The sequence below is a fragment of the Leopardus geoffroyi genome, chromosome A2 (assembly GCF_018350155.1).
Source record: "Leopardus geoffroyi isolate Oge1 chromosome A2, O.geoffroyi_Oge1_pat1.0, whole genome shotgun sequence".
Lineage (NCBI taxonomy): Eukaryota > Metazoa > Chordata > Mammalia > Carnivora > Felidae > Leopardus > Leopardus geoffroyi.
In genome coordinates this window covers 26,117,029-26,138,571 of record NC_059331.1, presented here as the reverse complement: position 1 = coordinate 26,138,571, position 21,543 = coordinate 26,117,029, and the positions used below count along the sequence as shown (strand labels likewise).

The window sequence follows — 21,543 nt, the reverse complement described above, 5'->3', positions numbered from 1 at the left end:
TTCTGTTGGCTAAAGTACACTCAGTCAGCCCTTGAGTATAATTAAGGAGACTGCCCGTGCTTGTGCAAAGATGCATGTTGCAGACATGCTCTACCCTTTCAAGCTGGTTAGGCATGCTTGGGATGTGGCAATTTTACTGTATAGCTGAGGAAGGGCCAAAGAGTCCACAATTCTGAACAGAAAAAATTAACCAATGGGCTGGCCAGTCAAGACTTATGGCCACCTTTGATCAAAGACCAGTATGGCGCCAGCAGGATGGGCATAGGTGCAGGACAGGTGAGGGTGTCAATCTCATGGGGTGAGGGGACCTTCAAAGCGAGGCCTACAGGGGATGGTTAGAGACTATGTTAAAACATAATCAAGGCATGCATTGGGTTGGTAGATTCCAGATCCCAGTTCTGAACGTGAGCATCAAGGATGGGTTAACGGCAGAGTAGGTTAAGCAAAGCATGGTCTACTCAGTAAGCAAAGCAGAGGAGGCAGGAACAAGGCAATTTGAAGGATGAAGCCAGCAAGAGGCATTCAGGTCACATAAATTAGAGCAGCAGGCAATAGGAAAATGCAAACCTGTCTCCGTAAAGTCACCCTTCGGGTCACCTTTAAAGAACTCTGAAATGGCTTTCAAGGGGCTGCGCCATGACTGGGAATCCACCTCATCAACTAAAATTAAAAGGGTGTTACTTCAGAGTCCTCCATAATAATATAATAGAGGTAGGTATCTAAGTAAAGCACCCCCCTCCCCTCTCTCTCTCTCTCTCTCTCTCTCTCTCTCATACACACACACACACACACACACACACAGGTCATACAAGCTCAGTAACTATTAGAATCAGATTCCAGCCCCATGACCTCATTTCCCTCAAACCACGTCTGCCCTGAGCTTCAAAGGGCATAACCTCCTGCTGAACCCCATTAAGGAGAAAGTTCCTCTTCAAAGAAGGAAGCCCCCAATTGCCATTTCTGTGAAGCCAAGAACACATCACTGGGGAAAAATCCAGATAATTTAAGAAATTAAGCAGAGAATGACACACTTTAAATGCTAGAAGAGGAAATGTGATCGTCTACCAAATAAGGTAAACTTCAATGCACTTCAGGGCTTTGTCCCAAAATGGCCTGCTAGCCTTACTGAACCCCAGTGTTCCAGGCTGCCAATAGGGCAGGCCAAACTGGCAACAAAGGCCATTTCCCAAGAGACCCTCTCCCTCCAGGAAGTTGGGACAATGACAAAGCCATGTGTCGCATGGGAGGAGTAGCTGTCATTTCCAGAAATTTGGAGTGTGTTCCACATGGGTACAAAGGCACCTCGAAGAAAATTATCACCTCCAACCCCATTGCCCACCCAAATTCCAGACCAACCCAGTCACCTCACAAATGCTGAAATGTGTAATCAAGCAGTTTTAACAGTATTACATGGGAGAGCCCAAAGACTACTTGCTTCATCTCACTACTTAAGAAAAATAAAAATGTAAAAAGACATTTAGAGGGGCTCATGGGTGGCTCAGTCAGTTAAGTGTCCGACTTTGGCTCAGGTCATGATCTCACGGTTTGTGGGTTTGAGCCTCACATTGGGCTCTGTGCTGACAGCTCAGAGCCTGGAGCCTGCTTCTGATTCTGTGTCTCCCTCTCTCTCTGCCCCTCCCCTGGGGCTCATGGTCTGTCTCTCTCTCTCTCAAAAAAAATAAATAAAAAGCATCAAAAAAAATTTTTTTTAATTTAAAAAGACACTCAGGGCCATATTATTAAATAGGGGAAAGACCACTAGGTCTGCCTGCTTATTAAGCAGGAGCTTCTCCTGTTTAGAGTATGGAGCAATAAACCAATTTAAGAAATTTAATTTTAAGTTCATGACCAAACTCAAAAGTAAAGTGCCTGCTGTGGCTCATGGCTGCCCCCATCTGGGGCAGGTGAATGTCAGCAGGGGGGCAGGATGCATATTCACCTCGTGGGCCCAGGACCCTCACTTCCAGTGGGGCCAGGCCGGCCTTGCTGCTGTCCACTGTGAAAGACTGCAAGATGCGAGCTCGGACACCGGAGCCCAGTCCGGGGCCGGCAATCTTGACCTTGCTAGGATCCACGACATCTTTCACTGGAACTCTGAAGGGACTGCCTGGAAAACAAGTCACAGGATTCTGAGCACGGGAGCCTTGCCTTGTGTGCACCCAGAATCACACTGCTGCTCCACATGGGCCCTTGGTGGTTTGGACCTCAGTCAGTGCCCCCACCTTGCTGTATGTGCACCCATGTGCATCCACTCCATCTAGACACTGTGCCAGGTGCTGGGCCCAGAGTGGCTAATGGCCCTTGAGGAACCCACAATGTAGAAGGGCGAGGCACACAAGGCACTGTACTATCACATAACATGTTAAGGGCACGGACAAGCCCTGGTGGGGCACTTAGAAGGCAATGAGTCCAGTCTTCAGGAGGCCAGGGGAAGCTTTCCAGTGACAGTGAAGCTGAGACATGAGAGTGAACAGATAGCACCCAGGGAAGCAGATGGAGAGGGCTGGAGGTGAGGGGAAAGCATATGCAGAGGACTGGAGGTGAGGGGAAAGACAGGCTATTGAGGAAAATGAAGGAAGACAGCTGAGTGGTGGAAGAAAGAAGTGGAAAGGGCTATAAAGGCAGGGAGGCCTTTTGGCCCACATTCAATATTCTCTCCCCAAACAGCTCCCGAGGGCTTCCTGGAATCCTCCCCCAGCAACGTAGCCTGCTTGGTTCCCTGGTCATTGGGTGAACCCTTGCTTTCTCCCTGTCAGCTGTGGTCCTCTGACTCTTTGAAGGTATTGGTTTTAAAGACCAAGTTAACAGAAAATGCTGTGTGATCAGGATTTGCAAGACGAGCACTGAACAGAGAAGCCAGGGCTGGACCAGGGACCCTCATGGGATTCCCCCACCAAGGGGGACAGAGGAAGACCTCCTCAGAGCTGAGTCAGAAACGGGAGCCCCAATGGCTCTGGAGTCATGCCCCCCTCTGGCTTCTAAGTCCATCACCGAGGGGCAGTGATATGCATCTCTCGCTGTGTGCAGAAGTCCTTGTGTTCCCCAAGAAGGCTGGCAAAATTAATGACTTCTAACTGCCACACAAACTCAGGTGTCTCTGCTTTGCATCCCCCCCAAATTTATCTGTTGTAGAATTAGGGGTGGTACATTACAAGATCACACAAAGAACAGAGACCTTGGCTTTTTAGCAATAGCTGGGTTTTGACGGCATCAAAGTTTTCAGCTAGCTGAAATAAATGGCTGACCCTGGCAAAGACAAACATCACCCTCCATGTTTGGGTTTAGGGAAACAAAAGGGAGCTTCAGTTTACAGAGAAACGGCTGAGAATTTCAGTGTCAGCAGGTGATGGCCATCGACTACCCCTGAGGCTGATCTCCAAGTCAGAGCCCCCACTGGAAGGTGTCTGAACTCTGCATGAGAGTAGCCAAGAACTAACAAAATGACTTTAGACCCGAGGTATGAGGTGGCAGATACCAAGCATTACCTGCCCCCCATGCTGTGCCCCAGGCAGACATCAAAACCCAATCACAGCAGCTCTTCTTCCTGATGCCCTTATCCCAGTTGATCCAGTTGATCTAAGAACCACCACCAACCGACCACAGCTGGCCCACCAGAGGAAACTAATAGGCCACAGCGGGTAAACTAATAACTCCACTACAGGTCTGTACCAGGCCAGGAAACACTGGACTATGTTTGACCAATCAGAATTCCCATGAGAGCAAATCAGAAGCTAGCAGGTATGTTTCACAGCTCAACACCATATGAGTTACCTTAGCTAAGCAGCCCAATACTAAGACAACTAACCAACACTTTCCTAAATAACTCTGCCTGGGAAGGGCCTGGGATCTGGGAAAAGCTGGTATTCAGCTCTGAGAGGCAACAGAGAGTCTGAAACATGAAGACGTACCATCTACCTCTGGTAAGAAAATTCCAAGTGGGTCTCTATTTTAATTCTCAAAGATGGCCGTCTGCTTCATGCTCATGCATCAGCCACAGGGGCCCAAGCCCGCACCCCTCTTCTGCAAGGGGAACTCCAAAGCTGATGGCATCCACCAGACCTTCCCAATAAAGTCAGAATGGTGTTGTTATCTCCACGACCAGGAGATTGTCTTCTCCACTGCTCCCTGCCTGGGTGATGATGTGGATACCTACCACATCATCTCTCCTGAGAACAGCCTTCCATCTGTTCTCTGTACTCTCCTCTACCATCCCCCCAACTGCAGAGCTGCAGAGCTCCAAAAGATACCCAAGGCTCTGCATTCTGTCACTGAGCCCTGTTCTTTCTTTGTAGCAGTTATCAGGAGAAGTCGCATAAACACCAGCCAGGAAGTTCCCGGAGCTCAAGAGATTTGACTGTCTTGTCCATGACTGAATGCGTCTTGACTAGTGCTTATAGGGATTTAGAAAGCTATGATCAGCTGCAAAGCCAAGTTTGAGGAGAAACTTACCAACTTAAGTTTCTTAAACTTAAAAAGACTTAAGCCTTCAAAGAAAATCTAAGCCTTCATAAAATTAAGGCTTAAATGAACATCTGAGGAGCATTAATTTGAGCTGAATGTCAATGCTTTCAGATCAACGTGAGAGGAAGAGTGAGTTTGAACGTGTGCACACGTTTGCATGTAATAAAGGGGGGAAACATACAGATTCAGGAAACTGTTTGGTCAATGCACACTCCACTTCCCTGGGAGTCAAGTCAGAAACCCAAAAGTAAGCTCCTCAGCCTGGTCCTTCCCCTTCAGTCTCACCCTGGCTTATGACTTTTAGGGCAAGAATAATACTGACTAACCCAAGGCTCTTCCTGCCCCAGGAGTCTTGGGGGTAGGGTTCCGACCTCTTTCTCAACATATCTAAGCCAAGGCATAGGCTGACTCAGAGGCAGCCCCTAGAGTCCTTACCTGTGTCCACTCCATACCACAGTCACCTACCTATCTAGATCTGTGTTGAGTGGCAACTGTTTCATGAAATAAGCAGAAGCAGAACCTATGAAAATCCCTCCCCTGGAGCATGAAAGGTGGAGGGCCCTTTGCCACTTAAGTCGTATATTTCCTCATTGTTTCAATCATGTATAGCAGTGGTTCTCAACTAGGGATGATTTTGTCCCCAAATGGATACTTGGCAATATCTAGAGACATTTTTGGTTGTCACAAAATGAAGGGGGGTGGAATGCTACTCAATACCCTACAATGCACAGGACAGCCTCCCCACAACAAAGAATTATCCCACCCCCAATTTTTTATGTAATCTCATCAACCCAACATGGGACTCAACCTCACAACCCTGAGATCAAGAGCTGCATACACCACCTCCTGAGCCAGCCAGGCACCCAACAAACCCTGTTTTATAGCCAGTGCATATACTACATCATTAAATAGAATAGAAATTAATAAATAAAAATTTGAGTCTGTGTGTCTCTTTTGGCTACCAGGACTGTCAATGAAAAACAGAAAGTAAGAAAACACGCCTAAGGTGCGTAAGAACCAACCATAGAATAAAATGGAGATTTTCAACGTTCTAAAAAAAAAAAAAATCAGCTTTCACTTAAATTAGGTCCTCCAACATGTGAGCAACCATTTGCAGTCAAAATGCCAAGTCAATGTGTTCCGCCATGTTACTGGTCCTCCTGGCAGTTGGGATATTCTTGGAGATGCAGCCATAAAGAAAATTCTCCCTTTGCAGTCACTGCAAATATCAGACTCTTTCTCCACTCAGAGATAAGCAAAACAAAACCTGCTTTCACGCAAAATCAATTGTTCTTTGGGTACCTTTCTGAGGGAAGCCTTACCAGGGATGTGGGCTCCTCCATATGTGATGTTAACGTCATAGTCCCCTGGAGCAAAGGGGACGTACTCAGCGCTGCAGCTACCATCTTTGTTGTCTCTGCAGTTAATCTTCGACTCTGATGGGCCTTCGACAGTTATGCCAAGCCCACCAATTCCTGCCCCTCTGGAAAGTGTGGAGAAGAAAGCACAGTGGTACTAGTCGTTCATGCTAGTCTGCTTATTGCCAAAACTATTTAAAATCCCTCTATAAACGATCCCATGTAGCCAACCTGACTCAACTACTGTGACACCTCTCACACAGAAGATTCCTCAACAGTATAAGACAGATTTAACCTCTCCTTTCCTATGCTTATTCTTCTTTTGATTAAAAAAAAAAATTTTTTTAATGCTTATATTGGGCGGGTGGGGGAGAGAGAGAGACAGCAGGAGAGGGGCAGAGAGAGAGGGACCGAGTGAGAATCCCAAGCAGGCTCCACGCTGTCAGTGCAGAGCCTGACACAGGGCTCGAACTCACAAACCCTGAGATCACGACTTGAGCTAAAATCAAGAGTCAGATGCCTAAACAACTGAGCCACCCAGGCGCCCCACAGGAGGCATACTTCTAATATCTCACCTAACTATGAGATTGGCTATATATATTTCTGCATTATCAAGTTAAGGCGCTTCCATCTAGTTCTGGTTTGCTCAGCAATTTTATGACTATCACCAAGGGCTTTCTGGTAACTTTTTGAGTACCAGACTCCATGACACATATGCAGAATACACCCGTAAAACTCAGAGCAGTTAAACTACCTAAACCTACTCTTTTTAGAGAGTCAACACACAGAACCCAGGACCCTGCTTACCTAGTAACCACGGTGAAGACATTGGGTTTGTTGGTAAAGGCCTCTTTCAACCCAGGTCCTTGGGCTTGAACCCGAGATGGCTGGCAGCCTTCGGTTACAGCCACTTTGAAGGGACTATTTGGGACAGGTACATCATCGTAGGTCACCTCCACTACATGGAGACCTGTTCAAAAACAACAAACAGAAACATATTTGTACAGGAGTCACCTATTTGTGGGAAATAACACTCTACTGCAGAGTTTCACCTAGTACCCACACCTACCTGCTATACCATGTTATTTGCAACAAGTGGGTTAAAGAAATATTACAACATCGGTATGATTTGATTCTTTTTAAACGCACTTGTTTATTTATGCTTTCTGTTCACCTGACAGACACATAACTCTCCCTCCCTGACACACATACGCACAAGGTCTCTCCTCCAAGCAAATATCACTACATCTGCGTTCAAGTTAGTCATCTTAAATGTGTTATCCTGATCTGGAAACACTCCATGCAGTCATTAGCCAAGAGACAAAGGGCAAATCCATGAAATAGAATATATATGCATTTACATAAAGAGATTGGAAGTATCTGCACCAAAATATTTATAGGAATCACATATCCAAGTAATGAGGATATATGGTACTTTTAATTTTTTACCTTTTTGTTATTTATCAAATTAAAAAATGTTTTTATTAATGTTTATTTTTGAGAGACAGAGTGTGAGTGGGTGAGGGGCAGAGAGAGAGGGAGACACAGGCTCTAGGCACAGAGCCCAGTGCGGGGCTCAAACCCAGGAACCGCAAGATCATGACCTGAGCCAAAGTCGGACACTTAACTAAGTCACCCAGGTGCCCCTCAAATTTTTAAATAATTTTAATATTCAAGAAATAAACTACGTAAAACAAACTCTACAAATGGGCAATACGCATGACATCACTCATAACCTGCTCGGGTGAGCCTGAGGCTAAACCTGGCCCAAGTGTCAACATATAAGGAGGCATTACAGGGGCGCCTGGGTGGCGCAGTCGGTTAAGCGTCCGACTTCAGCCAGGTCACGATCTCGCGGTCCGTGAGTTCGAGCCCCGCATCAGGCTCTGGCCTGATGGCTCGGAGCCTGGAGCCTGTTTCCGATTCTGTGTCTCCCTCTCTCTCTGCCCCTCCCCGGTTCATGCTCTGTCTCTCTCTGTCCCAAAAATAAATAAACGTTGAAAAAAAAAAAAAAATTTAAAAAAAAAAAATTAAAAAAAAAAAAAAAAAATAAGGAGGCATTACAGGGGAGGGAGATTTCCACATGTCCCTGTCACTTTGTACATGCCTCTGCTGAGACAGGCCAGACACATGAGGCAGGAGTCAACACCAGTCACCAAACGAAATGGCCCAGCACAGCTATGAACAAGGGTCATGTCCAAGGAGAAATCAACTCACCTTTCTCAAAGGGCGTGTACTCCACCTGGTAGGTCCCATCGGCATTGTCCGTGATGAAGCACTCGGTAGAGGCCCCTGAGGGGTTGGCAACATAGGCTTTGATGTGGTCACCCCCAACCTGTGTCAGGGGCCGTGAGTCGACCGTGAAGTCGGTGGTGGCCTCACGAAACACATCTGCAGAGCAATCACACAGATAAGAACGTCACCAATACTTGGGACTTAGGACCAAATCCAAGAACCGAGGTTCTTGCACTTCAGATACGTTAGGTCTAGTTTCAGTGACAGCAGACAACTGTTTTCTCTGACTCTCAAAATCAACAGTATTAACGACCACCTCCCCCTACCACCACCGTGCAAAAGCTTCTTCCTCCCGGGTAGTCCGTGGAAGCCCCAGTGAGAACACAACCACTTGTACACTTTTTGGACAAAGGTGGGGTCTGGGGACAGGTTAAAGGGAAAAGACAGATCTTCTCTGCAGCAAGTGTGGTATTAGCACCACATCTGAAACCTTTTCAATTCAGTGTCAAAAATGAAAGATCTTGAATTTCCACATAAAAATCAAGGTTTTTAACTCTGCCAGAGAAACAGGAAAATCTGCAGGCAGTGCTGGGCCCTGTTCCCCACAGAGAAACAACGTGAGGGTCAGGCAGCAGAAATGCCATGTGCTCACTCCTTTGCCGTGGTCCTTCTCTTCTGGATGCAGAGAGCACAGGTGAGTGTTTTCCTACACCCCACCTGGCCCCAGTGGGCATATGAGTTCAGAGCTCCACTCTGAGCTTCTGGGGACCCCTAAGTCCCAAGCTATTTTGCAGCTTCCCTCTCTTTATGAAACCTACCTTTTCCTTCTATTCCTGGCCCAAAGACTTTGACCCTGCTGGTGTCCACAGCGGGCTCCACCTTGACCCTGGCGGGGAAGTGGGGCACGAGCTCTCCTCCATACTTCATGGTCAGTGTGTACATGCCGGCGGTCAGGGGCACATAGGTCACCGCATAGGTGCCATCTTTGTTGTTTTCAATACAGACTTCGGCTTTCGCTCCCGAGTCTGACACGGCTTCCAGGCCCAGGGCCCCGGGCCCTGCTTCCGAACAGTCAACACTCAGCAGCCCAGCTTCGCCCACTTTCCCATGCTGGAGACCTGGCCCCGAAGCCACGACTTTAGAGGGGTCGAAAGGCATTTCAATGTCGGCTTTGAAGGGAGAACCAGGTATATGGACTTCTTCAAAGAGAATGTTGACAAAGTACTCCCCGGGCTTTGTGGGCAGGTAGGAGACAGAGCACGTGCCATCGCCATTGTCAGAGCATTCAATTTTGGCCTCGCATGGGCCTTCCACGGTGAGGCCCAAACCTCCGGTGCCCGCTCCTTTGGTGTCGATGGTGAACTCCGCGGGCTTGCCCACGAGACCACCTTCAAGGCCAGGACCATGGGCCTTCACCTATTTGAACAGAGAATAAAAGTCGAACTGTGCCTGATGCTGGAGTGGCTGCTCGGCCAGCGCCACCTCACACCCCAGCCTGCAATCAGTCCTCTCAGCTGAGTGGCCCTTCTCCCTGGGGCCTAACTCATGTCACACAGACCCGAGTTAGAGCCACGGTGCAATCCAGGCTGCAGATGGCTACCAAAGGGAGACACGGCTGCAAGCTCAGTCAACACTGAAAGCTACAGCACCAAGGCCTGGCCCTCTGAAGCCCAGCATGTGACTTCCACTCTGTCATGCCCAGCATTCCCGAACCACAGGGCTGGAGGTGGAGACTAACAAACACACGCGGGGCTGAACGCTTGTAGCATGGTTTTATGGGCCTCCCTGTTGCTTGGAAGGCTACACCTCCCTCAACAAACTCCACATAATAAAAAACTGCAGTGGTGGATACCTGCCCTTCTACATTTGTCCAAACCCATAGAATGTAGACCACCAAGAGTGAACCCTTGTGCAAACTACGGATGTGGGGTGAACAGGATGTCAGCGTAGGTCCATCAGTTAGAACAAACGTAGAACTCTGCTGGGTGATGGTAATAATGGGGAGGCTGTGCACATGCAGGCACAGGAGGTATGAGGGAAATCTCTGTACCCTCCTCTCAATTCTACTAGGAACCTAAAACTGCTCTAAAAACAAAAATCTAATAAATTTTTTTTTAATTTATTTATTAAAAAATTTTTTTTGAATGTTTATTTTTTCAGAGAGAGAGAGAGAGAGAGAGAGAGAATTTGAACGGGAGAGGGGCAGAGAGAGAGAGAGAGAGGGAGAGAAAGAACCCCAAGCAGGCTCTGTGTTGTCAGTGCAGAGCCCGACACAGGGCTTGATCCCACAAACCATGAGATTGTGACCTGGGCCGAGGTCAAGAGTCAGATGGCTAATTGACCGAGCCACCCAGGTGCCCCACTCATATATTTTTATATTGTATTATACAGCTTCTGCAGGGTGAGCTCACTCTGCATGCTGGACGCTGGCCTCCACCCACACTATCTCACCTCACCCATTCAGGCTCACCCGTTATTATGCTAGCAAATGAAGGGCTAGAACCCAGGGACAAGGCCCTCACCGAAGCCTCACCACCAGAGAGAGAGAGAGAAGACGAGCAGTGGGAAGGACAGCAAGCTGCCCAGGGACCCCAGGGACCCCAGGGACCCCCCGCCGCCAAGGCTGAACTGTAGGACAGAAAACTTCTGTCAGTTGTTGAGAATGGACTTTCCTCAGAAAATGATTTTCTAAAGGTCTTTGTCAAGCAGGATGGGTGAAGGACCACAGTGTTATATTTGACAACAGGAGACACATCCTGGTACAAAAACACAAGCTAACCTTGGTGGGATCTGGTGGCAGTGAGGCCTCCACCGTGTAGGGGCTCCCAGGCACGGGGTGTCCATCGTAGGTGACGTCTACAGCGTAGAGCCCCTCCTCGCGAGGGATGAACTTGGCTGTGCTGCTCTCCCGGCCCACCACGGGCGCCACCAGACACGGCACGACCTTCCTCGAGGGGCTCAGGATCGTCACATCCAGCTTCCCCTGGCCTCCTGCCCCGTTTGTGTCAATGGCGAACTCCTGGCCCTTCCCGACTTCGACTCCTGGAAAAGGGGAACATGCCAAAGTGATGAGCTGACCCTTTTCAGCAACAAGAACAACCGAGAGCAAAAAACTGACAGTTCCTTGGACATGAGGTGTTATCTCAGCCCAGGCAACAAGCAGTGGCTGATATCGAGGACAAGAAGCAAGACTGAGTAGGGATAATCAGCACGTACCTGGATAACAACCAGTACAAGAACAATTATTAATTAATGATGATATTGATAACAATGATAGCTGACACGTACTGAATGCACTCTACACCCTGGCACATCATCTCATTTAATTTTTACCACAACCCCATGGGGTATTTGTCAGCGATGGCTTTAACAGATGGGAAAACGGAGTCTCAGAGAGGTTAAGGAATGTGTCCAGGGTGACACCCAGCAAACCAGAAAGGTGGGACTCAAACATAAATTTACCTGATCTCACAATGTGCTCTGCTGACTCGTAAATTATAATCTGACACTGTCCTCTACTTACTTCAGGTGTTAACTTTATATCAAAACATTCCCATAGGCCAATGTTTTATTTACTAACTCTTGGCAGCAAATTTAATCCTGCAGCCAACAAGGCAAAAGTCACAGAGCTGGCCGGTGCAGGGGCACTGAGGCGAGTCTGAGGAAGTGACTCTCTGTACTGCACTGATATCTGAGAGTTCTCTGCAAAGCAGGGCCACAGAAAACCCATGTGCTGTATTTGACAAAAACAGGGGAAGGACTTTGAACCAAAAGGAAAGCACTTGGGAGCACAGGGCCTCCACCACAAGCCAGGGAATTCCTGACTCTGGAGCCTCAGAGCGCCATGGCCCAAAGGCTTTTCTAATCACCATTGTGCTTTGCCTGGTCTGCAACTGAAGCCCTAAGTGTCTTAGAGAAAAAGCAACAACGAGGAGACACATGAAAAGGACTGGACAGTGACGATTCATATGCTCAGAGCTGGCTGCCCTCCAGGGACAAAGCCAGCATCCATTTCTTGCTTCAGAGACCCCAGAGCTGGGAGGTGGCTCATGCATTTGGGTCACAGGTCAGTGAAGGCGCTCATCAAAGGTCCACTGAGACCAAAGAGGCCTGCCTTGGGGGGTATGTGCTGAGCCCCACGTGACTCTGAAATCAGGTGAATGTGTGCCACCGAGGCATGGCCGGGTTGCAGCCACACAGCAGCTCATGCCACAAGGGGACATAGGTGTGCGTGTTCTCCAGGATGCAGTGCTGATGTCAAGAGGCAGGCTGAAGACACACGGGTATGGCAGGATAATTTTAATGCAAAATAAACATTGCCAAATGTTTTCTGCTGGCACATATGCACATATAGATGCAGAGAGAAGGTCTGGAAGGATAAAAACTGAACTGAAAACTCTGGTTAACCTAAGGGAGAAAAAAAGGTAGCAGAGTGGAGTTTACTCTCAACTGTGATGTTTTTTAGATGAAAGTGGATTTATGCATTACTTGTATAAAAAAATAATTCTATGATTACGTGTTGAACTTCTGAAGGTGAGTGATAACAACATCAGTGTCCACATTATACTATGGTCTTTACTTTTGTATGTTTGGAATTTTCCCTAATAAAATAAATTGAAACATTTTAAAATAAATGAAATGAGTTTGTACTGATAAGATACCTACCAAGCTAAAGGAATACTGGGATGGGGCTGGAGGGATGCATCATACTTGTGGTTTCTGAGCGCCAGGGAGTTGGCTTTTATGCTAGACTGTCTACCCTCGTGTGGATTCCATGGCCAAGGACAACTAGCACAGTAGAAACTCACCAGAAATCAATGTGTCCCAACTTCTCTATGTAATGAAAGCATCCCACTGCGAGGCCAGCAGTTACGGAGGCCTGGCTATGTGCCAGCCCCTGAATCAGGAGCTCTTATTTAACTTTCAAAATATTCCTGTGAATGTCAGTGTTCTTGATCTCCCCTCCCCGACTCTAAAAATGAGAAGACCGAGGCTTGGGGAAGTCACAGAGGTCAGGGAGGGTCACAGAGCTATCCTACAGCATGGCCCCAATCCACACCCAAGTCTGTCCCACTGCAAAGTCTCTTAAGGCAGAATGTTTCTCTGCAAACTGTCCTTTGAAGGGAATCTAATTGGCAGCCCCAGTTGATGGTCTTCAGTGACCTGCCCCCCCTTCATCCACACACTTACTGTTTTCCAGCCCATTAATTTTTATCTTGCTCAGATCCAGTGGAGCAGCCACGCCCACGGCGAAAGGGCTTTTAGGGATGGGGTCGCCACCATAGGTAACCAGAACCTGCATATTGCCCTGGAACGAGAGGAAACAGAGTGCACCTTTGAGCACCAATATCTAACTTGTTGTTTAAACCTGCCTTCCAGATCCTTCATTCTTCCAGAGACACAGGGCACTTGACTCCAGAAGATTTAGAAACATCACAGATATAGGGGTGCCTGGGTGACTTAGTCAGTTAAGCGTCCAACTCTTGGTTTTGGCTCAGGTCATGATCTCATGGTTTGTGAGTTCGAGCCCTGCATCAGGCTATGTGCTGACAGCATGGAGTCTGCTTGGGATTCTCCCCTCTCTCTCTCTCTGCCCCTCCCCCTCTCACATTCCCTCTCTTCCTCTCTCTCTCAAAAATAAATAAACTTAAAAAAAAAAAAAAAAAAAGAAAGAAACAGCACAGATACGTTTCTCTAAGCTTCCAGCACCACGGCAAGAACAAGTGAGAAAGATAAAACCAGAGCAGCTTATAACAACAGGGACGACTTAATAAGCCTACTGTGCTCTGTGCTTTTAAGCATTTCCTTGACTCAATCTCCAAACAGTCCAAAGGGGTGGTTTCCCACTGTCATCTCCATTTTTTCAGGAAAGGAAACTATAGCTCAGGGAGGTAGAGTCACATGCCCCAAATCACATACCTGGTAAGTGTGAGAGTTGGACCTCCCACCCACAGCACCGAGACCAGTGTCCCAGCTGCTCTGCCACACTACCTCCACCCAGCGCACACCTGACTGTGGCCATGGAGAAAGCTGTTGGGTATGGGGGCCTCTAACTGAACAAAATCAGCTTTTTCTATATTCTGGAAATCAATTTCAGGCCACCAGATGGTGAAAGGGATTTGCAGACTGGAGTTATTCTAGGACCACCGTGTAGTCTCGAAACTCCATCTATGTCAAGGAAAGAAAGAAAAGTTGCAAGTGCAGAGGGGACCACATCTGTGGGCTTGGCAGGCCCCTTGCTAGTAGGCCAGGGGTCACGGGAGCACAGTACGACCATATGTGCCACGGATGTTCTCCTCCAGCCAGTCCTGGCCCACTCACGTCAGGCTTCCCCTCCCCAGTCAGCTAAGCAACCCCTGCCCCCCGCCCAACCAAGACTCCATGAAAGCCCATGGCTGTCTCAGTAGATTAAGATCTCCCTCACCTTAAACATCCAGGCATAACATAAGAGGACGTGGAGGAAATCTGGGGGCTCACCAGAATTTAGGCTCTGCTGAAAGCTGTCACTGATCAAGTGTTAAAAGGGTGTAGCTTTTGGCCTATATATATTTTCTCACATTGCTTATAATAATAAAAAAGGGGGGAAGAAGCCAAGAAAGAAATTGATTGCCATCATTGAAGGAGGGAGGATTGATTCTCCAGGATTTATTAGCACTGCAAACACACTAACTGGCCCCCTGCCTCAAGGGTGTAACATTTCGTGGTAAAATGTACACAGGTCAGATCCAACAGAGCTGAGAGCCAGCCCAGGGACAGGAAAGGTCTCCTCTCTGTAATGAGGAAGGCAGGGAGTGATCCATTACTTCAGCCACCATGGCAATTTCATCACACCAGCTCTTCCCAAGTTTCAATGTGCCCACAAGTCCCTAAATCCTTGAGGGCTAGGCCTCACAGCTAACCAGAGGTCATGGAAAAACTTCCTTCCCCACCAGCCCCTATAAGTCTTCTCATTGCGTCTCTGGTGCACCACACGAGGAGGAAAAATCCTCTTTCAATTAAGCCTACCCATCCCATAAAAGAAAGTATGTTCAGGGGTGCCTGGGTGGCTCAGTTGGTTGAGTGTCCAACTTCAGCCCAGGTCATAATCTCACGGCTTGTGAGTTTAAGCCCTGCATGGGGCTCACTGCTGTCAGTGCAGAGCCGGCTTTGGATTCTCTGTCCTCACTCTCTGCCTCTCCCCTGCTTATACACTCTCTCTCAAAAATGAATAAACAGGGGCGCCTGGGTGGCGCAGTCGGTTAAGCGTCCGACTTCAGCCAGGTCACGATCTCGCGGTCCGTGAGTTCGAGCCCCGCGTCGGGCTCTGGGCTGATGGCTCAGAGCCTGGAGCCTGTTTCCGATTCTGTGTCTCCCTCTCTCTCTGCCCCTCCCCCGTTCATGCTCTGTCTCTCTCTGTCCCAAAAAAAAATAAATAAACGTTGAAAAAAAAAAAAAAATGAATAAACATAAAAAAAAAAAAAAGTGTTCTCATTACCAGTTATAAAACAAAACAAAACAAAACAAAACAAAAACCCAGGAAATTAACTCAACCTCAAATAACTTAACAAGGGGGAGGAAGAGATCTGAAGAGATTTACCACCTGCAAGGGCCTGTAGCATTTTAAGGTTTCCTGTGAGGCCTGGCCAAGGAACAACCAGAGAGAGTAGTGATGTCAGGAATGTGTGAGCAGTGACCACTGGTGCATTTCACAAAGACCTTGCTGACTGCAGGTCAGTTTTATTCTCTCCCCTATGTGCCTCTGAGACCTTAATCCTACCCTGCACAGCACATGAACACAAGACTCTGACTTACGAGCTCAGGTGAGGACAGGACCAAGTGAGCTCCCCACAGCCCCCTCCTTCAGAGACCTCCAGAACAGGTAGGGCTCAGTGAACTCACAGGGTCTCCTCAAGGCACCCACCGTAAGTACGTGGAGTTTTTGATTCCCAGTGGCTTCTGACCTAGAAGGTCATGGAGCCGTTGCCATCAGCTTCTCAAAGCACTTGCTCTATGGGAGGGAGTATGGGTGAGAAACTGAAGGCTTTTGGGGACGCAGCCATCCAAAAGCACAGAAGGCAAACTCCCTGGGAGAATATAGCATTGTGTCTTCTCCTTCCTAAGAAATCAAGCCTTTGTCTGACCTTTGGAGGATCCTCAAGCCCCAGTCCAACAAGGACACTCCACCAAGGCAAAAGGAGCTCTGATCACCACCTTCCGACGAGATCATGGCTGGTCTGCTGCAGGGAGGCATCACTCAGAGACCCTGCAGGGGACAGTAGCAGCCCGCAGGTGGCAGGAAGCAGGGATCCAGCAATCAGGTGGGGCCACAGCTTCCCATACAGCACAGCCTGCATTCTGAGGGCGACAGCTCACCCTGGGCTAGAACCCACCGCTGTCTCTTCACACACACTAAACAACTACACTTCTGGAAAGTTCCAGCCTGATATTCCCTAAAACCACCATAAGAATGTGCACCTGTGGGCATCAGTCTTCAAAGTGCGCTCCCTGCCTCCACGTTGGGCATGGCGTTCTGGGCTGACCCAGGCCTCTTAACCACATCCAAGGGCACGGCTCAAAAGGCAAGCTTATTTAACCTAATCTGGAGCTGTACGCTGCTCTTCAGAAAAGAGAGATCAAAGGCAAATGAGGATGCTTGGCCCCACTCTTGTGCAAAGTTCTTATGTTGTCTCTGCTTGTGAGGAGAGGCTCTATTTTGTGTATTCACGCTTTAAGACATAAAGCCATGCAGAGAACATAGAGCACCAGGCCCTATGCTCAAGACTGGGGATGGAAAGATATATATGCTTGTATATATATGACATGGTATCCCATCCTTGGGGAACTCACAGCCCAAGAGAAGAAATACAATCTATTTCCTTTGCCACAGAGAAATTGGCTAAACTGCAAGTTGCCCAAATAATGGAATGGCAAACCTTGCTCTAAACACCAAACCAGGACCAGAGAAGAACCATGTGAGCCGTTCACATCGGAGGCAGTGACACATCAAGCCTCTGCCAGGCTCCTTAGACACATGACAGGCAGCATCTGAACAAATAGCTCCAAATGGCCACTGAGCCTGCAACACCCCTCAAACCTGCTGTCATCCAGAAGTGGATGACTTTGACCTTGCGGTGACTTTGAAGTAAGAAGTCTCCCCCTCTAGCCTCCACCCTTGCCCCAACTGGCAGCTGGGGCTTCTAGGGCAACAGGTTCTTAAGTCTCTTCTGAGGGTGCAGGTCAAAACCTGACTCTGTCTTAATGTCTGCAACTTACTTTGTGGCAGCTGAGCCAAAACCCAGAAAGGTTTATACATACAGGATAAAGCAAGAGTCTCAGAATGTTCTAGAAGAGTCTAAGTAAGACCTTGTGACCTTTCCAGTGTGCATGGCCATGTGTTCTGGTACCTTCTCCTAAGCAATGTGGAGAATTGGCAAAAAGGATGATGTCAAGCTGGTGCTCCCGATGGTGAGGCTCCCAGCAGCCCTCTGAAGCATCAGTAGGAAAAGAATTACCCACTTAGCACTTAGCAGCTCGCTGAGTAAAGGGTATTCTACCTACGAAAGTATTAATTTTACCACCACTAATAATGAACCCCTCATTAAGGTAAAAACAAAAACCACAGGGAGAACATCTGGAGATAAGAGGCCACATCTATATTGCAGCACATGAGAACTCACCCAGAGGACCCCTCTCACTGCCAGGGAAGCTCTCAGAGTAAAGATTCCATCTCCTAGGATGTGTAGCCCCCAGCGCAAGGGGACACCTAAGTCACCCCCCAATCCTTACTGTACCTCTCATTCCTTCCCACGAGACTCTAGGCAGCTCCTCCCTGAGAGGGCCAAGCAAGAGTGATGCTTCTCAGGTAGCGTTTCTGCAGAAAGCATCATCCCTGTTCTCCCACAAAGGGTACCTCACACAGGGGGACTGTTTTCCTCAGGAAAGAAGAAATCTGAGAGGTTTGAATGACCGTGTAGAACACTATGCAAAAGTAGTAAAATCCAGGCTTTTTTTGAGGGTTATCTGTTCCTCAGACCCCAGAAGTGTGGCCAGGGAGTGAAATTTTGAACAAGTTAACATGAATGCATACACAGAGAGAGTGTTTCCTTGGTGCTTCCTGCCTAAAATAATCAGAGCCAAGTGGCCTGGATGGTCAGATCCTGTCTGTGTTCCTGAATTTTGTCAAAGGGAACAATCTGGGGCCCTAAATATACTATTTCGGGGCCGAGGAACTAAAGGCTGAATTCTCTTTGAGAGAGACCCACTACACCACCTTGTAAAAGGGCCAGCAAGGAAAAACAGAGTCATGGCCATTCCTTCCCCTGTGAGTAATTAAGAAAAGACTAAAGGAAAGGCAGCTGGTAAGGATGAGCGATGTGTGTGAAATAAGAGGGAGATACTAGGTGCTGAATTCCAAGAGCTCACAGTTTCCCTGCTAAAACCCAAAATGGACGTGGGAGATTAGGATAGGGAGATATGGGCTAGCTTCCTGCTTGTTCTTAGGGAAACCTTCAGGTCCTCCTCACAGAACCAACCAGGCCTTTTGCCAGAACCTCCCAGAGAGGCTCAGAATGACAGGCGTGAGAAGCCATAGCCCACAGAGGAGCACTACAACAGAGCACAGATCACACCCTTGGTGTCCAAAGTACCCAGCACAGCACTGAGGGGGAAGGGGCCTGGGTGGGGGGCCAGGGGACAAAGGAATGGGAAGAACCCTACCTGCTGGGTGGGTGTGTATTTAACGGTGTGAGAGTAGTCGTAATTGTCGATGATGTCCAAATCCTTCACGGCATCTCCAGGAAAGGGGCTGCTGAACTGCACATTCAGTGGGGCCTTTCCAGCCCCTTTGGTATAGACAGTGAAGTGGGTCGGTTTCCCATTTTCCACACCTGGAAGGATATACTGTGAAGTGGGGAGACAGGCCTGGTTGGAGTGGTTTCACTTTTACAACCAGTCTGACGGGTTCCTCAGCACCAGCTCTACCAAAGCAGTCAGCGACACGGGCTGGTGCTCGGCCACTGCCAACAGCTTGGGCAGGAGCACTGCCCCGACAGACACCTGCCTTTGGTGGAGAAGAGTCCCTCGAGGTCCCTGGACCAAACATGTCCATTGCCACTGGCCTGTAGAAGGCCTCCAGGAGCTGTCTTACCTGCTTTGCTGAGCCCTGGGCCTTCTGCCTTCACTTTGCTGGCATCATGGGAAGGGTCAACTTTCACTCTGAAAGGGCTGGCAGGGATTTCCTGTAGGGGAGACACTGTCTCAGTAGGAAAGTCCCTGAAGCATCTGCCAGAGCTTAGCCTTCTGCCCAACATGAAGGGGGAGACCTCTGTGACTCTGGTGGGTGGTGGTGAGCAAACTTCTGTCACCATGGGCCAAGCCTTGCAATCTAGCCTCAGGTAGGGGCCAACAGGTGTCACTTACGAATACCTGGATCCCTACCTCACAGGCTTTGACCTGCTTACTGCACAGCTAAGGGAAGGTTTCCCACAAATGAATCTGAAAACTCTGAGCCTTTAACAACAAAGGTTGAGTACTTAGAATGTAAGAAATACTACCAAGAATAAAACCCAAACAATAACATATGGATGGGGTCACGGGGAAGGAAATGTCCTCCAGGTACAGCTCAGAGCTAAGGTTTGGGGAATGCAAGGAGCTGATCAGAAATAGAATGGCTATAATTCTTCAAAAAGAAAGTTGCAGGGGTGCCTGCATGGCTCAGTCAGTTGAGCATCTGACTTCGGGTCAGGTTGTGATCTCGAGGTTCATGAGTTCGAGTCCCACATCAGGCTCAGTGCTGTCAGAGCGGAGCTTGCTTTGGATCCTCTGTCCCCTTCTCTCTCCGCCCCTCTCCCTCTTGTACTCTCTCTCAAAAATAAACATTTTTTAAAAAACTAAAAAAGAATGTTGCAGATTATCAGAATAAAGGCGGAACAGTTTAACTGGCCGAAGTTAATTCAAGACCAACACCTTCAGGCACTTTCTCTTAAGATTCCAATCTTTACATCAGGTTAATATGAATCATCGGGAGTCCACTATTCTCTATGTTAGGTACCACTTGCCTTATCCTCACTATCACATGTAAATATGAACTCTATTTGAGAGTTCAAAGCTCCTCTCCCTATAAAAGTTTGAGGGCCAAGGCCAAAACCTTTGCTTCAAAGAGGATGAAGTAGAACACTTCTAGAAGTTCATTACATTTCAGTCAAAAACTTGATGAATGTTTGTAACAAACCAGTCTCCTTCCAGAGAGCCCTGCTGTAACCACTGAATACGCTGTGCCTCACTTTGGTTAGAAAGTAGTAAAAACTTAATTCTGGGGTTATTTTTTTTTCCTTCATGGTTTTAAGGAACCAGAGAGGAAAACTATTAAGCAGAATTCTCAAGACAATGCCCTATTGCTATAAAAAAAAAAAAAAAAAAAAAAAAAAAAAGGAAATATGCACACAGGTGGCCAGAAAGAACCCAGGCCCAAACACACACCTGAGATGCAAAGAGAACTTTGATAGTGTATCGCCCGGCAGCAGGAGGCACATATTTGACTGTAAACGTGTCGTTGGCGTTGTGAATAATGTCAAAGTCCACGTCTTCCTCATCCTCACTTAACACCCGGGCATCACATTTAATGCCAACGCTGACATCACCTGGAACAGACCAGCTTATGAGCGCACCAGCGTACAAGAAACAGCATGTCCCATGCAATCACTTCCAGCTCAGCTCACCTAACGCCCCAGAAAATCAACTGGGAAGCTTCCAGTAACAAACCTGACAAAGGGATGGTGCTAAGTCAGGGATTTGGAGACGGGATGGAAGATTAGCAAAGATATGACCAAGAAACTGACACAGAGACTCATTAGGTGAACAATTACCTATTCAGGTGCACTATTTCTTGGCTCAAAGTTCACTGCCTTTCAAACATTATGAAAAGAATGTTCTTCCTCAAGAAGCAACAATGACTGCACCGGGGGAAGCCCCCTCTCACCTTCCCCAGCCTCGGTACAGTCCACTGTGAAATGAGTAGGCTCATTTGCCTTCAGTCCACTTCGCTCCACACCTGGCCCAAACACCTTGACCTTCTGGGGATGACTACCCTGCCCGATATTGACCTAAAAAGGACATGGGAGAAAGTTATAACCAAGTTTTTCTGCACTTGGATCCAGTGACACGTTGTTAGTTAACATTGTTAGAAATAGTTTTGTTGGACAATCTAGAGTACTCTGCCCTTCAAACTACTCCATCTGTCAAGGTCCACCAAGGTTGTATCTCCTTGACCATCCAGCATACAGCCCAGACCTGCCACAGGTCTTGGCTTTTTCATACAATGGCCAGGATTCTGTCTCACAACCTACCCTGTAGGGGCTGTGAGGGATGTTCACACCTCCCCAGACCACGGCAATGGTGTGCTTGATGGCCTTAACCGGGGTGTACGAGCAGGCATATGTGCCGTCCATTCGGCTCTTCATCTGGATGTCAATGGGCTGGCCTTCCCCATCCTGCAAAAGAGCAGAGGCTAAGA

The 21,543-nt window shown here is 48.0% G+C and overlaps 1 protein-coding gene across 7 annotated transcripts in view; it reads right to left on the bottom strand.

The window, feature by feature from the left end:
• FLNB (filamin B) overlaps window positions 1–21,543 on the bottom strand; it is a 143,162-nt gene that overhangs the window by 37,691 nt on the left and 83,928 nt on the right. For 4 of the 7 annotated variants that reach the window (XM_045493344.1, XM_045493338.1, XM_045493339.1 and 1 more), the window contains exons 14-26: window positions 21,377–21,520; window positions 21,010–21,133; window positions 20,511–20,671; window positions 19,180–19,270; window positions 18,750–18,919; window positions 13,245–13,362; window positions 10,834–11,096; window positions 8,873–9,470; window positions 8,037–8,210; window positions 6,627–6,789; window positions 5,784–5,944; window positions 1,940–2,107; window positions 568–660 (exon numbers count right to left, since the gene is read on the bottom strand). In XM_045493344.1, the coding sequence (XP_045349300.1) occupies window positions 568–660; window positions 1,940–2,107; window positions 5,784–5,944; window positions 6,627–6,789; window positions 8,037–8,210; window positions 8,873–9,470; window positions 10,834–11,096; window positions 13,245–13,362; window positions 18,750–18,919; window positions 19,180–19,270; window positions 20,511–20,671; window positions 21,010–21,133; window positions 21,377–21,520 (2,428 nt within the window). The remainder of the gene's footprint in view (window positions 1–567; window positions 661–1,939; window positions 2,108–5,783; window positions 5,945–6,626; window positions 6,790–8,036; window positions 8,211–8,872; window positions 9,471–10,833; window positions 11,097–13,244; window positions 13,363–18,749; window positions 18,920–19,179; window positions 19,271–20,510; window positions 20,672–21,009; window positions 21,134–21,376; window positions 21,521–21,543) is intronic. The other 3 variants (XM_045493342.1, XM_045493341.1, XM_045493343.1) reach the window with 1 other exon arrangement.